We start from the raw sequence: 14486 nt of genomic DNA on the forward strand, positions 1-14486 counted from the left end.
TTTAAATGCACTGGACTAGAAAACATTTAAAATGTAAAACTGCAAGCTGTAATGATGTATACTGTAGTCCAAAAATAGAAATGGCACCTGTTCATAAAAATGTTATGACATGAAATATAAGTAATTAATGAATATTACATACATATTTTTGTTGTTTGTATCAGGTTGATAGATATCTGTCTCTTGTTCTATCTTATACAATCGGTCACTTGTTCAATTCTTTTCAGGAGGCTAGCAATAACCCATCCATTTTGTACAGGTGTGATATTTGTACTCAGGACATGCCTACACTGCAGTAAAACACCTGTTGCTGGCCTATGTCAGCTGACTTGGGCTCGTGGGGCTTCGACTGCGGGGCTATAAAATTGCAGTGTAGACATTCAGACTTAGGCTGGAGCCTGGATGGGAGCAGGTCCCAGAGCTCAGTGTTCAGCCTAAACCCAAATATCTATGCTGAAATTTGATAGCCCCACGGCCCAAGCCATCTGACACAGGCCAGCTGCAGGTGTTTTACGGCAATGTAGACATATCCTTATTATGCATCTGAGGGAAACATGAAAACAATATAATTTTGGACTTTAATATTTCCCCTAAGTGTACAGGGCTATACTATTTGTATAGTCAGCCTCTAGACTTACACTTGTGTACTGCTAAAAATTGAAAAACAATATATATATAGTAAAGTTCTTGCATAGAAAGAGGCCATGTTGCCAAACACACAAAATGTTTTTTGCGCATCTTTAGCTAACATTTATGCCTTTAAAACAAAACACACACACACACAAGCGGCTACTTTGTTTTTTCACAAAGGAGTCTTTAAGAATCATCCAAGAAACAAAGATTCTTAAAGAATCCTTTGTGAAAAAACAAAGTGGATCATTGCAAAGAAAATTCTTTAGAAAATTTCAGGTGTATGAGAGGTGTCAATTTATTTAGTTTATTTATTTAGTACCTATTTCTTAACTGTGAAAACACAGTTATGACATATACAGAAAATGTCTCACGTCTCATTCAAAACTGAATTTTGAATGAAAAACCCATGTTTAAAGAAAATAAGAAATGTTGACATTAAAGAATTATGTTTTCCATAACTCCCCTCCCCTTTCTAATAGATTAAGGACAGCACAGAATAACATATATTGATGTATAACATTGAAATATAAAATGAAGAATTGTTAATGGTAAGATGAAACGCTTCCAATAGCTATATTTTTAATTATTTGTAATTATGCATAGTGAATGGTACTGATGAGGTAACACTTAGGCCAAGATTTCGGTGGCATAAACGTGGTTTTGCCAATTCTTCTTTTACATAAAATTGCTGATGTGTTTAAAACATTACTGCTGACAGAATAAAGGTAACATGTTGCGTTGGAAGATGTAAGTACAAGATACACAAACATTTAATAATAAATACCACCCGCCTTTTTTTCTGGGAAGACCCAGGGCAGGATGACACATAACAACATGACCCAGAAACTGCAAAACCAGCTGGAAAAATACAGAAGTTGAGCAATTGAAGCTTGTGCATGTGCAATGTGTGGGTTACCTAAAATCCAAAGGGCTGATGTGCTAAAAGCCAAATGGATAAAGACTAAGTAATCTGCAATGTAGAAACCCGTTAAAGACCAAAGTGAACATGGCCCCAAACTGAAGAAACACCAGACCAGAAACTGAAGAATGAGACTGAAGGACCAGACCAAGGGATCAGAGAAGGCAACAATTATCATGGAAGGTGGAAGAACTTCCCGGTGCCCCAGAATGCAGTAACTTGGGCCTGACCAATTCTGTCTGGTCTGTTATTTGCCTGGCATACACGTATATCCAAACACTATAGGTGACAATAATTCTGTCTGAAATTGTATAAATAAAAGCCAAACTTGATTACACCTAAATTGGGTGGATTTGTGACTCGGTGTCCCAATTTTTAACACTTGTTGACCCTATTCTGTGGATACGACTTCAGGCAGCATGGCTAATTGAACTGGCAGTTTTTACAAGTGTTAAACATCTATTTTTTGGAAGAGGTTATTTGAACACTAACAAACACTGGAAAGAAAAACTGTTGGCAGACATTTTCAACTTTTCACGGTATTAACTGTCTAATGTTGACTTGGTCAATGCACCCTTCCATTATTTGCAATATTGCTGCTGATCAATCAATGTTATAACTGTCCAGGAATCTAATGGTCACTCTTCCAGAAAACATTCTACCTTTTTCATTAGTGAATCCGCATTTATTTATTTTCACTTCTCACTCAAAATCTCAGATTCTGAAATGTGCATCAGTATCAACTGCTTAGTGTGATCTTATCAAAGAAGAGTTACAGTTGAGGTCAGAGTAAGTTGTTTATGATAGATAGATAGATTTTTCTTTTCTTTCTGCCTTTCTTAATTTGTCATCAAGAAAATAAAGCAGAGTAACACGTGCATCACTGTTTCAAATGTGAAGTACTTCAGGAGCACAAAGGTGGGAAAATGTACACATAAGTAATAGGTGTCAAATGATTTGTACGTGTTTAACATTTTTAATGGTTGTGAGTAAAACTTACCTCTAAAAACTGAAATCTAAAATAAACACAATATTTCAAATGCCAAGTGGGAGATTGATTTGTATTTGTTTATTACACACAGGCTATATTTGCTGTGAAAAAGAAAATTCCCTAGAAAACTAATCACCACCACATGTTCAGAGTCTCTTTGGTAGAAATTCTGACAGTAGCCACCACTCTGTAGTAAAATTCTGGATCTGTGTATTGCACACAATATTACATTTTATATTTATTTGTATGAAATCCTATCTCTAAGCAGTGCATTCTTTCTGTAATTTGCTAAAAATCTGCTTTTATATTTTTATAATATAATTATATTGCTATGACATTTACTTGAGTTCTTTATTACGATTTAATTTCAGATGAAAATATGACTGGGAGTTAGAAAAATTACGAGGATTTTACTGCAATTATTCTAGCCAAAGTTTTAAGTGAGTATTTTTTATACAGGAAGCAAATACTACTCATTTTATCAGTTTATATAGCCCTGTAGTTGAAGCCCCATGAGCCACTCAGAATCCCATCCACTGTGTCAGCTGACTTGAGCTCGTGCTTGTGGAAAAATCACATCCACTGCTACATTAATACATCTACTCTATCTCAATCCTAAACTCTGGCACCACAGTAACAGATGTTAGTCTGAAGCTTACTTACAATAATTGGACACTAACCAGGTGTCACAGGGCAGTCCCATGTGGCGTGCCATCCTGTGGCAGGCTGCTGCATGACAGGCATGCCTGCCTCAGTTTCCCCTCTCAGGTTACCCAATAACTTTCAGGCAAGAAAGTCTCAATACTATCCTTCCTTGGGACCAAATTATTAAAAAACCTTGTGCAAATGATCCAGAACATAAGTCTCCAAACATGCAGCCCATTTTTCACTGCAGTGCAAGCAGTAATTAAAACTTAAGCTATCTCGTCTCTGGATGCCCCACATATGACACAATGGTGACTTTGACCACAGCCAGACCCTCTGACAGTCCTCCTCTGTCCTTGTACCAGGACAGCCACCCCAGCCCTTGCAAATGGAGTGCAACCTTACTTTACCTGAGCAGGAATCCTCCCACGGCCTCTGTTGGGGAGCTTCCTTCACTCCCCCTGGCCCTCTTACAGTTTCTTTGGAGTATAGCTCTTCGGCTTGGAAGATGTCAGAGGGTAAGCTCCTCTACTGCTCCCCTGCCTTCAGCCCTCTCCGTCCCTTGATTTGGACTCTCCGGCTTAGAGCCTGCAGGCAACCCCTCTGCGTCTCCTTCTGCCTTCAGCCCTCTCCAGTCCTCTGGCCGTGGCCATCTGGCTTGGAGACACTAGCCAACAAATGCCTTTCACTGCTCTTCTTGCCTTCAGCCGTCTCCCAAGAAATACCTTCTGCTTCCTTCTGGGACCTTCCTCCACTCCTCCAAGTCTCTGGCAGCTCTCATCTGCCCCTGGCTGAACCAGTCTGCTCTGACTTACTGGGTCTTCCTCCCACACCCAGGTGCCCTGATCCTTTGTAGCCCAGATGCTGCCCTGTCCTTTTAATCTGCCAAACTGACAGCACCTGTTTTGTCACAGGGAAGCTGAACCTACTTCATTCAGAGGCCAGCCACTCTGCGACATCAAGGTTTTTAAGTAATAAACATTCTTCCTGACCAATCCACCATAAAATTAAATCAATGGTGAAGTGCTTTTCTCAATAGATTCATAGACTCCAAGGTCAGAAGGGATCATTGGGATCATCTAGTCTGACCACCTGTATAAAAGAAGCCAAAAACTCTCCCAAAGTAATTCCTTTTGAACTGGATCATATCTTTAAAAAAAAATATCCAATCTTGATTTAAAAATTGCCAATGATGGAGAATCCACCATGAACCAAAATAAATTGTTCCAATGGTTAATTACTTTCATTGTTAAAAATATATACCTCATGTCCAGTCTCAATTTGTCTAACTTCAACTTTTAGCCATTGGATCTTGTTATACCTTTCTCTGCTAGACTGAAGAGCCCATTATTAAATATTTGTTCCCCACATAGATACTTATAGACTGTTATCAAGCCACTCCTTACCCTTCTCTTTGTTAAGCTAAATAGATTGAGCCCCTTGAATCTATCACTAAAAAAGGTTTTCTACCCTTTAATCATTCTTGTGGCTCTTTGAACCCTCTCCAATTTATCAGCTTTCTTCTTGAATTGTGGAACCAATTTAACCAACACAGCCTTCTTTCTCAATTGTGAGATTATGCTTATTTATATATCTAGTAAAGTGTTCTTAAGTCAAATAAAAATACAAGACTTCTCCGATACAACCATCCACACAGCACACAGGCTGCCACCCCTCATGCAAAAAGATATAAAAGGAGGAGGTTTTACACTCTTACTCTAAAAAGAAAAGGAGTACTTCTGGCACCTTAGAGACTAACAAATTTACTTGAGCATAAGCTTTCATGAGCTACAGCTCACTTCATTGGATGCATTCAGTGGAAAACTGAATGCATCCGATTAAGTGAGCTGTAGCTCACGAAAGCTTATGCTCAAATAAATTTGTTAGTCTATAAGGTGCCACAAGTACTCCTTTTCTTTTTGCGAATACAGACTAACATGGCTGCTACTCTGAAACTCTTACTCTAGAAGTCGAAAAGCTGAGTTCCATTAAACCAGGATGGAATCTGAAAGTCATAACCCAAGGCCTTCTTCTGAGAATGCCTAGCTATCTTTCCTATGATGTTTAAATCTAAGGATTGTTAAAATCACTACAACTAGCATGTGGGGAAAGAGGTGATCAGGTAGCCAAGAACCTTAGCTTAAAGACCAAGGACAACACTTAGAATTGACCCTGGAAGCAATGGGAAGCCTGTTTGCTGAAGAAGAATGGGCGTAATATGTTCTGTGCAACTAATACCACCAACACCTTGTCTTTGCTATGAAAAAAATGGTGTGTTTCTAACTCAAGTAAGCTAACTTGAAGTAAAACCCCAGTGAAGACAAGAAACGCCCAACCACCCCATTGGGTATAAAACTTGATCGGAACTGCAGGGTGATGTACAACTCCAGAGGAGGAAGGTGTATGCCTTGGAATGTAGAGGTGGGCTGTATTTTCTCCAGAGACTCTTCAACTTCCATTGACCAGCCCCTTGCTCTCCCCACCCCCATTAATTTAAGCCTATGCCCAGGCTTTTTGGAGCCTCTTGCTCTTGTTAGCTGCTCCACCCTTCCTCCCTGTAGTTTTAGTATAATTGCTGTTTTAGAATGTTGCGGGTCTAACCAACTGCCTGTTTTGGGGTCAGGAAGGAATTTTTCCGACTGGAGCCAAGTACTTGGAAGCTTGGTGGTTTTTTGTTTGTTTGTTTGGGGGAGCGGGAGGTAGGGGAGATTTGGCCTTCCTCACAGCATCATGCAGCACAGCTGGGTTAAATAAGAGAAATTACTGTTTGGCATTTGTAGTAATGTTTAGTTCATCACAACTTGCGGTCAGCATCCATTAAGGATAAAAGCCAAAGGGCCAGCTCCCAAAGGTAAAAGAGACCTGGGATTTCACTGTACCTATTGAAGAAGGGACAAATATTTTGAATCATAGCAGATTAGGATCGGAAGAGACCTCAGGAGGTTATCTAGTCTAATCCCCTGCTCAAAGCAGGACCAACCCCAACTAAATAATCCCAGTCAGGGCTTTGTCAAACTGGGCCTTAAAAACCTCTAAGGATGGAGATTCCACCACCTCCCTAGGTAACCCATTCCAGTACTTCACCTATTGAAATAGTTTTTCCTAATATCCAACCTAGACCTCCCCCACTGCAACTTGAGATCATTGCTCCTTGTTCTATCATCTGCCACCACTGAGAACATCTTAGCTCCATCCTCTTTGGAACCCCCCTTCAGGTAGTTAAGGGTGCTATCAAATCCCCCCTCACTCTTCTCTTCTGCAGACTAAATAAGCCCAGTTCCCTCAGCCTCTCCTCATAAGTCACATGCCCCAGCCCCCTAATCACTTTCCTTGCCTTCCGCCGGCCTCTCTCCAATTTGTCCACATCCTTTCTGTAGTGTGGGGCCCAAATCTTGATGCAATACTCCAGATGTGGCCTCACCAGTGCTGAATAGAGGGGAACAATCACTTCTCTCGATCTGCTGACAATGCTTCTACTAATGCAGCCCAATATGCCTTTAGCCTTCTTGGCAACAAGGGCACACTGTTGACTCATATCCAGCTTCTTGTCCACTGTAATCGCCAGGTCCTTTTCTGCAGAACTGCCCCTTAACCAGTCGGCCCCTAGCCCATAGCAGTACATGGGATTCTTCCATCCTAAGTGCAAGACTCTGCACTTGTCTTTGTTGAACCTCATCAGATTTATTTTGGCCCAATCCTCTAATTTGTCTAGGTCACTCTGGACCTTTGTAGGTCATTGTCCCCTTATGGTACCCTCTACTTCCTTTGTGGGTGGAGAATGAGATTATTCAGAAAAGTGAACTGAGTCCTGGGGGCAGGCTGAAAAGAGCATACCCTGAGATATGGGTTATATGGTGGAAGCCCTCTAACCTGGCACTGGACCCACTTAAATGGCTGATAGGAGAGCGATAGGGTAGGCAGGGGGAATAGTGTCCCACCTCAGCGTTAATATATTTGCAGCCTTCTGTTTAAATCTATCCCTGTGTATGTCTTCATTTCCCTATATGTTATGATCGATACGAATATATCTTTTATTCGTAAGGAAGACAAGGCCCAAGTGAGCATGCAGCCACTATAGAGCACTAGTTGAGTCTTGTGACTGGCCTTCAAGGCTAGCCCATGTACTACACATTATAAAAAGGCAAAGTGGTTTGAAAAACAAGGGTTTCTCCTACTTGTCTCCAAACCTTGCCCATTATAGTTTTTAAAAATATCCTCAAATATCAATTAATTTGTTTTTAAAGTATGAGTACTTCTGATTTTGCTGAAATACTAAAAAAGAAGCTTCTCTCATGTTACTGCAAGACCTGCCTAATCCAGGTGGTGTGTATAATCTGGCAAGAGCATTTATTCTTATGAATTGTTGAGCCCCAGTATTTTCAGTGGCACATGCAATGCAGCATCTCATACTGTGCTTTAAAAAGCAAAGACAATTAAGGTTGGATCTTGGGAGTCTGGAAAATGTTTTTAGTGTTGCTAGCCAAAGGAGAGAGTTAGCCAAAACGGGACATATATAGGTGTAATAGCATAGTTCAATTTAAAATATTTTTTAAAAGGGAAATAAGGAGTTTGGAAACCATATAGAGATCAGAGATTGAGAATGTGGTTAAAGGTACAGCAAATGCAAATGGACTGAAACATTAATGCAACTTCTCCAGGAGCCAGACCCCTTTTTGTTTACTTTTATGTCACTTGGTTTCATAGAGATGAGCAGTACTACTCCATCCATTCATCTGCTGGATACTGCTGGTTCCAGAATATTAACAAAATAAGCCCTTATTTTTCAAGGATTAACAACAAATCAAAACAAGTTTGGCCTGTAATATAGGTTAAGAGTAAAGAAGGTCAGAGACTTCAGATTTATTTTGCATGCTTTGCCTGTTAAATAAAGGTGTATAGCAATCCGGCAATGTATGAAAATGAATACTCCGATTAACCACATTTTTAATGTGGCCCATATTTTTTAATGTAACCTTTGCTTTAGATAAGAGTGTATTAATGCCTATTTGTCCCTTTTAAATGTTAAATTTCCACACAGCTTCAAAAAACTAGTTTCTTTCACTGGTCATGCTTGTTACTACCTGTTAATCCTATCTAGCACAAGTCAATCACCTTTTCGTTGCTGTGTGTTTGTTTACACAAATCCAACATTAACAATCCTAAATTCTAAGACAGTAAGGAACACTGGCACTTTGCAATGTCTAGTCAGTGTATTCCCTTTCTCCATAATGATAGGCATGCATAAAAATTGCTCCTGAAAAATACACTGTACTTTATAAACATTTCACATACGTTTCCAGGCATCTCCCTTCCAGCATTACTTTTTCAAAGTTGATACTTTTTATAAAAACAGCAACTTACATGAATAAGCATAACATAAAATCACAATTTTTCAGACCATATTTATTTACTGATCACTAAAACCTGCTACATGTTAAATCTGGCCCCAAAGCAATTTGAAAGTGTTTTAAAAGGTTAAACTTTATGAAAATGGTACAAATGTTGAGATTTTATATTTTTAAGCTTGTGTGACACAAAGCTATTGATATAGACTCAGACAGGTCAATGATGTTTTCAATTAATACTAAAAACAAGTTATTTAATTTGAATTTTATATGGCATACTTAATTTTTCACACCTCTCAGAATTAGAAGTAGATACAATTTCTCTTCTTGACTATTCCTGACACTAAGTCCTAATGTAAGTTTCTTCTCTAACAGAAGGAATTCATGTGATAAAAAAATGAAAAGCTTTGTAAATAGGCATGTGATTTAAATAGTTGGAAAAAAAGATTTAGAATGTTAATACCAAGTAAAATGTTTCCATATGGTCAAACTTTTAACTGTACCTATGGGCCCCCAGAGTCAGTCAATACTCAAATTGGTTTCTTGTTGACTGACGCCAGAGATCTGTCAAGACTGAGGGCATTACTGAGATATCAGCTGAGACAAGCTACCACTGTATATCTAACACAGACATCACTCTCTCTCCACCATCCTGGGTACAGAATTGCAGCTCTTTAAAAGTAACTTTTACAGATATTTCTTCAAGATTTCTTTCCATTAAACAAACCTTTAGCATAACCCAAAACAAAGAATTTGCAAGTTAGCGGGGGGAGGAGGGTAATTAGCTATATATTACATAACATGACTGTCTACAGCAAATCAGTACAACAATTTAATATTCCTGTAATACATACTTGGTTTAATTTCATTCTTCCAGATATTCCCATGAAGCTATCAATTTTCTGGTGTTTTAATCCAAACTACAACAACACACAACTTACATTTGCCCAGACTTCAATTCAAGGTATTTACAAATGTGTCTCATGCTCCTTTTCAATATACCAAAAGGTCACATTCTCAATATTAACGCTAACAAGAACAATTTGTGACAAACATCTACATTTCACTGGGGATTCCCTATCATCTTTGCTCTTCAGAACAAGCTCATAGTTCAGGTTCAAGATTAAAAATGAATATTTCATTAATTTCAGTGGCCTGCAGGTGGTGTTAAAACAACCGTGAAGTAAGAATATCAACAAGAAGCTCACCCATTTGAATTACGTCAGTAAAGTGAAGGTGGAATTCACAAGTGCATTACTCATCATTCTAGAAAAACTTGAAATGATTATTTACTCATATTTCCAGGTAATGCTAGCCATCTTAATCATTTTCATAACTATTAAAGAAAGCAACAAAAGGAAAGATAACTTACCAGTGGTTCCCTGTTTTTGACAAGTCTGATTATTTTTACTGAGTCTTCCTCCTCATCAATATCATCAGGGATGGGAGGCAATACTGGATCATAGTTCTTCTGAGCAACAGTATCATGTACAGAAAGCATAGCCTGAAAATGTCAATGGTCAACATAAATATTAGTCTGAAAAGCCTATAAAATAAAAAAGGGAACAATTCATAATCTGAGTGCTGCAGTGTCAGAACAATTTCTGTATAGTGCCTGCTATTTGGTTATGCCATTTTAATAGTTTGTTAAATAATAATAAACCAACCCAATAAAATAACTATTGTTAAGATCCACAATGCACATAGCTACAAATTGTGGGTGAAGAAAGGGTGTTTTAAACATAAGTTAGGATGCTGAGCACTTAGTACTATTATTCCAAAATTACAAAAGTTGTAGTCTGGAGAAAAAAAGTCTTGAAGGCAAATTATTGTTTCTTCTGATATAAATTCAGGTGTATCACTGTCACATGGAAGTTCTTAAACACAAAAGGGCAGGGGTGGCCAACCTGTGGCTCAGAAGTTAATATGCGGCTCCTTGTATAGGCACCGACTCCAGGGCTGGAGTTACAGGCGCCAATTTTCCAGTGTGCCAGGAGATGCTCACTGCTCAAACCCCGGCTCTGCCACAGGCTCTGCCAGCACTCCACCCCTTCCCATCCCCTCTCCTGAGCCTGCTGTGCCCTCGCTCCTCCCCCCTCCCTCCCAGAGGCTCCTGCACACCACAAAACAGCTGATCAGAAGGTGTGGGGAGGGAGGGGGAGGCACTGACTGGCGGGGCTGCCAGAGGGTGCGAGGCGCTGAGAGTGGGGTTCGGGGGGGGGGAGTGGAAGAGCTTATGGGGGGCTGATGACGTATTACAATGGCCCTTTGGCAATGTACATTGGTAAATTCTGGCTCCTTCTCAGGCTCAGGTTGGCCACCCCTGCAATAGGTAACGCCATAGTCAGACAAGCAAGATAACTAACTTCTGCCCTTTCTTCTGGAGTGTCAAATGGTGTGGTGATAACTGCTACAGAACTATCCTTCTAACAGGGAGTCAGATGTTAGCAGTTTCTTTGCTCCTGGTTCTTCCGCTCCTTTCATTCCAGTTCCAACAGCATAAATCACTTTCTCACAAAATTCCTCATTGAAATTGGAAAACATACATGAATAAACCAAACCCTTAAGATGTATCAGTACATGTCACTTAATTTTCCAGTTAAACCTATACATTATAGCTGGAACAACAGCAACAACTATGGCTGTCTAATTTTTTATTATTATTATTATTATTTTACTATAAGTCTCTATTTTCAGTTGCTTATACATTTCTGAGTGTTTCATATTTTGGCCTAACATTTTTGTGGCCAAATATAACTTTTTTTTTTGCAAAGTTTCAGCCAAAAAAAGTGAACTGTTTTTAAGAACGAGTAGCCTGAAAATAATACATATTCCCAATCATTTTAAAAAATCCTACAATTTTAAAAATTAAACCACACTAGTGCTGAAATTATTAGGATTATAAAGTTGAAATTTTGCACTGAGTCCTAATTGAGGAGAATGGCATTTTATGGGCACATAAGAATGGCCATACTGGGTCAGACTGATGGTCCATCGAGCCCAGTATCCTGTCCTCTGACAGGATGCTTCAGAGGAAATTAATTCAACAGGGCAATTATCGAGCAATTTATCCCCTGTCATCCAGCCCCAGCATCTGGAAGTCAGAGGTTTAAGGACATCCAGATTATGGGATGTATCCCTAACTATCTTGCCTATTAACCATGTCTGGACCTATCCTCCAAGAACGTATCTAATTTTTTTTTAAACCCAGTTATACTTTAGGCCTTTACAACATCCCCCAGCAACAAGTTTCATAGGTTGATTGTATGTTGTGTGATGTACTTCCTTATTTAGTTTCAAACCTGCTACCTCCTGATTTCATTGGGTGACCCCTGGTTTGTGTGTCATGTGAACGGATTCCTTATTCACCTTCTCCACACCATTCATGATTACATAGATTTCTATCATATTACTCTTACTCATCTCTTTTCCAAGCTGAACAGTCCCAGTCTTTTTACTCCCTCCTCACATCGAAGTTGTTCCATACCCTTAATCATTTTTCTTGCCCTTTTCTACACCTTTTCTAATTTTAATATTTTAGATAGGGCAACAAAGACTGCACGCAGCATACAAAGGGTGAACTACAATAGATTTATATAGTGGCATTATGATATTTACTGTCTTATTATCTATCTCTTTCCTAATGGTTCTTAACAGTGTTAGCTTTTTTGACTGCTGCTGCACACTGTGGATAGTTACCTGAAAACATCTGCTCAATGACTCTAATATTGAATTCAGCCAATATGTGACAATCTGAAGACAAAGGGAAGGGAACTTAAATTTAGGAAAGGGTTAATTAGGAATTCCATAACTTGTAAAACGATAAAAGAAAACTACTGAATTTGTCTGATACCAATTCTCTGGTAATTTAATGGGACATGGGTAATGTTAGACAAAGTATGTAATTACCTCCTTCTTGTTTATAATCTACACAGACTTCAAGCTGTGTTTTGTCAGTGATTACATGGATTCCATTTTTTTTAAACAAATCATAGATATATAGCTTCATATCAAGGCCAGACAGAACCACTGTAATCATCTAGTCTAACTTCCTGTATAACATAGGCCACAAACTCTCCCAAAATAATTCCTTTTGAACTAGAGAATATCTTATAAAAAAAATCCAATCTTAATTCAAAAATTGCCAGTGATGGAGAATCCACCACAACCCTTGGTAAATTGTTCCAACAGTTAATCTCATTGTTAAAAATGTATGCCTCATTTCCGGTCTGAATTTGTCTAGCTTCAATTTCTAGCCATGAGATCTTGTTATACCTTTCTCTGCTAGACTGAATTTGTTCCCCATGTAGCTACTTATAAACTGTGCTTAAGTAACCCAATAATCTTCTCCTTTTAATCCAAATAGATCTAGCTCCTTGAATCTATCACTAAAGGGAATGTTTTCTATTCCTTTAATAATTTTTGTGGCTCTTCTCTGAACTCTCTCCAATTTATCAGCATCCTTCTTGAATTGTGGATACCAGAACTAGAGACAGTATTCCAGCACAGATCGCACCAGTAACAAATACAAAGGTAAAGTAACTGCTCCATTCCTACATGAAATTAACGTTTATGCATCCAAAAGTATGAGCTCTTTTGGCCATAGTGTCAAACTGAGAGCTTGTCTTCAACTGATTACCTACTACATCCCCCAAATCTTTTCCAAAGTTACTGCTTACCAGGATAGAGCCCCCCATCCTGTAAGTATACCCTACTTTCTTTGTTCCTAGATGAATATTGTGATAGACCCAGGGAAGTTGGGTACAGCACAGCAGTCGAAGGCAGATATACTAGCCACTGGATAAGCAGTTTTCTGTTCTCTGACTGACCAGAGCAGGGGCTGCTCCATGCTAGAATGGACACATGACTCCAATTAGCCTGCAAAGAGTCAGTTGAAGCCATTAGGCTAATGAGAACACCTGACTCCAATTAACCTGCAAAGAGTCAGGTGAGGCTGTTAAGCTAATGTGTAAACCTGACTCTAATTAAGGCCCCTCCGATACTATAAAAGGGCTCACTCCAGTCAGGCCGAAGAGAGCCAGGGGAGAGAAGTGTGGCTGAAGGGCTGGGTAATGAAGACATCCTCAAGCCACTGGAAAGAGAGCCCTAAGGTAAGGGTGAAGAAAGCGTTGAGAGAGAGAAGCGGGAGAGCTGTGGGGAAGTGGCCCAGGGAAATGTAGCAACTCTGGAAGTGAAAGGTCGGCTGTCAACAACTGCTGCCATTAGGGTCCCTGAGCTAGAACCCAGAATAGAGGGCGGGCCCAGGTTCCCCCCCAAACCGCCACTACCTCCTGGGAGGGGGAAGACAGGCCCCTGTCAGGACAGGAGGCTAAACTGTTCTGGAATAAGCCCACAGGGACAACAGAGACTGTGGGAGTTCTCTCACTGACCTCCTTGCTGGCTTATGATGAAATGGGCTCAATAGGCTGTGACCCTTGCCTCTAGAGGGAGAAGGGCTACGTAAAGGGTCACAGTGAACCTCTGAGGCTAGCGTAATCCGCCAGGAAGCGTGGGACCCACTGAGACAAGGTAGGAGCTCTGCCACAATCTAGAAGGAGAAATCTTTGGCCATTAGAGGTAAGGACAATAAGGATTTTCCTAAGAGTTCTTAAAAAAACAGGCTCAGGAGCTTGCTGGACCATTAACGTTGATTTTCAGTAAATCTTGGAATACCAGTAAAGTTCCAGAAAACTGAAAGAAAACTAATTTTGTGTCAATATTTTAAAAGGGTAAATGAAATGACCCAGGTACTTATAGGCCTGTCAGTCTGACATCAATTGCAGGCAAGATAATGGAACAGCTGATATGGGACTTGATTGATAAAGAACTCTTACTCGTGGAATGGAGTGTTATATGACATCATCATCTGCTCCCCCCCCCCAAAATACAGAACAGAAATATTCACTGAACACATTTGCCTTTTCTACATTATTATTGACAATTTTACCATTTC

At 39.6% G+C, this 14486-nt stretch overlaps 1 protein-coding gene across 12 annotated transcripts in view; it reads right to left on the reverse strand.

The window, feature by feature from the left end:
* The window catches only part of MPP7 (MAGUK p55 scaffold protein 7), a 338962-nt gene that overhangs the window by 84775 nt on the left and 239701 nt on the right, over positions 1 to 14486 (reverse strand). For all 12 annotated transcript variants that reach the window (XR_012667271.1, XM_075125943.1, XM_075125948.1 and 9 more), the window contains one exon: positions 9906 to 10037. Coding sequence is in view for 11 of the 12 variants with exons in the window: in XM_075125943.1 (XP_074982044.1) it covers positions 9906 to 10037 (132 nt within the window). In the remaining variant the exon portion in view is untranslated. The remainder of the gene's footprint in view (positions 1 to 9905; positions 10038 to 14486) is intronic.

Source organism: Caretta caretta, chromosome 2 (assembly GCF_965140235.1).
Source record: "Caretta caretta isolate rCarCar2 chromosome 2, rCarCar1.hap1, whole genome shotgun sequence".
In the NCBI taxonomy this organism is placed as follows: Eukaryota; Metazoa; Chordata; order Testudines; family Cheloniidae; genus Caretta; species Caretta caretta.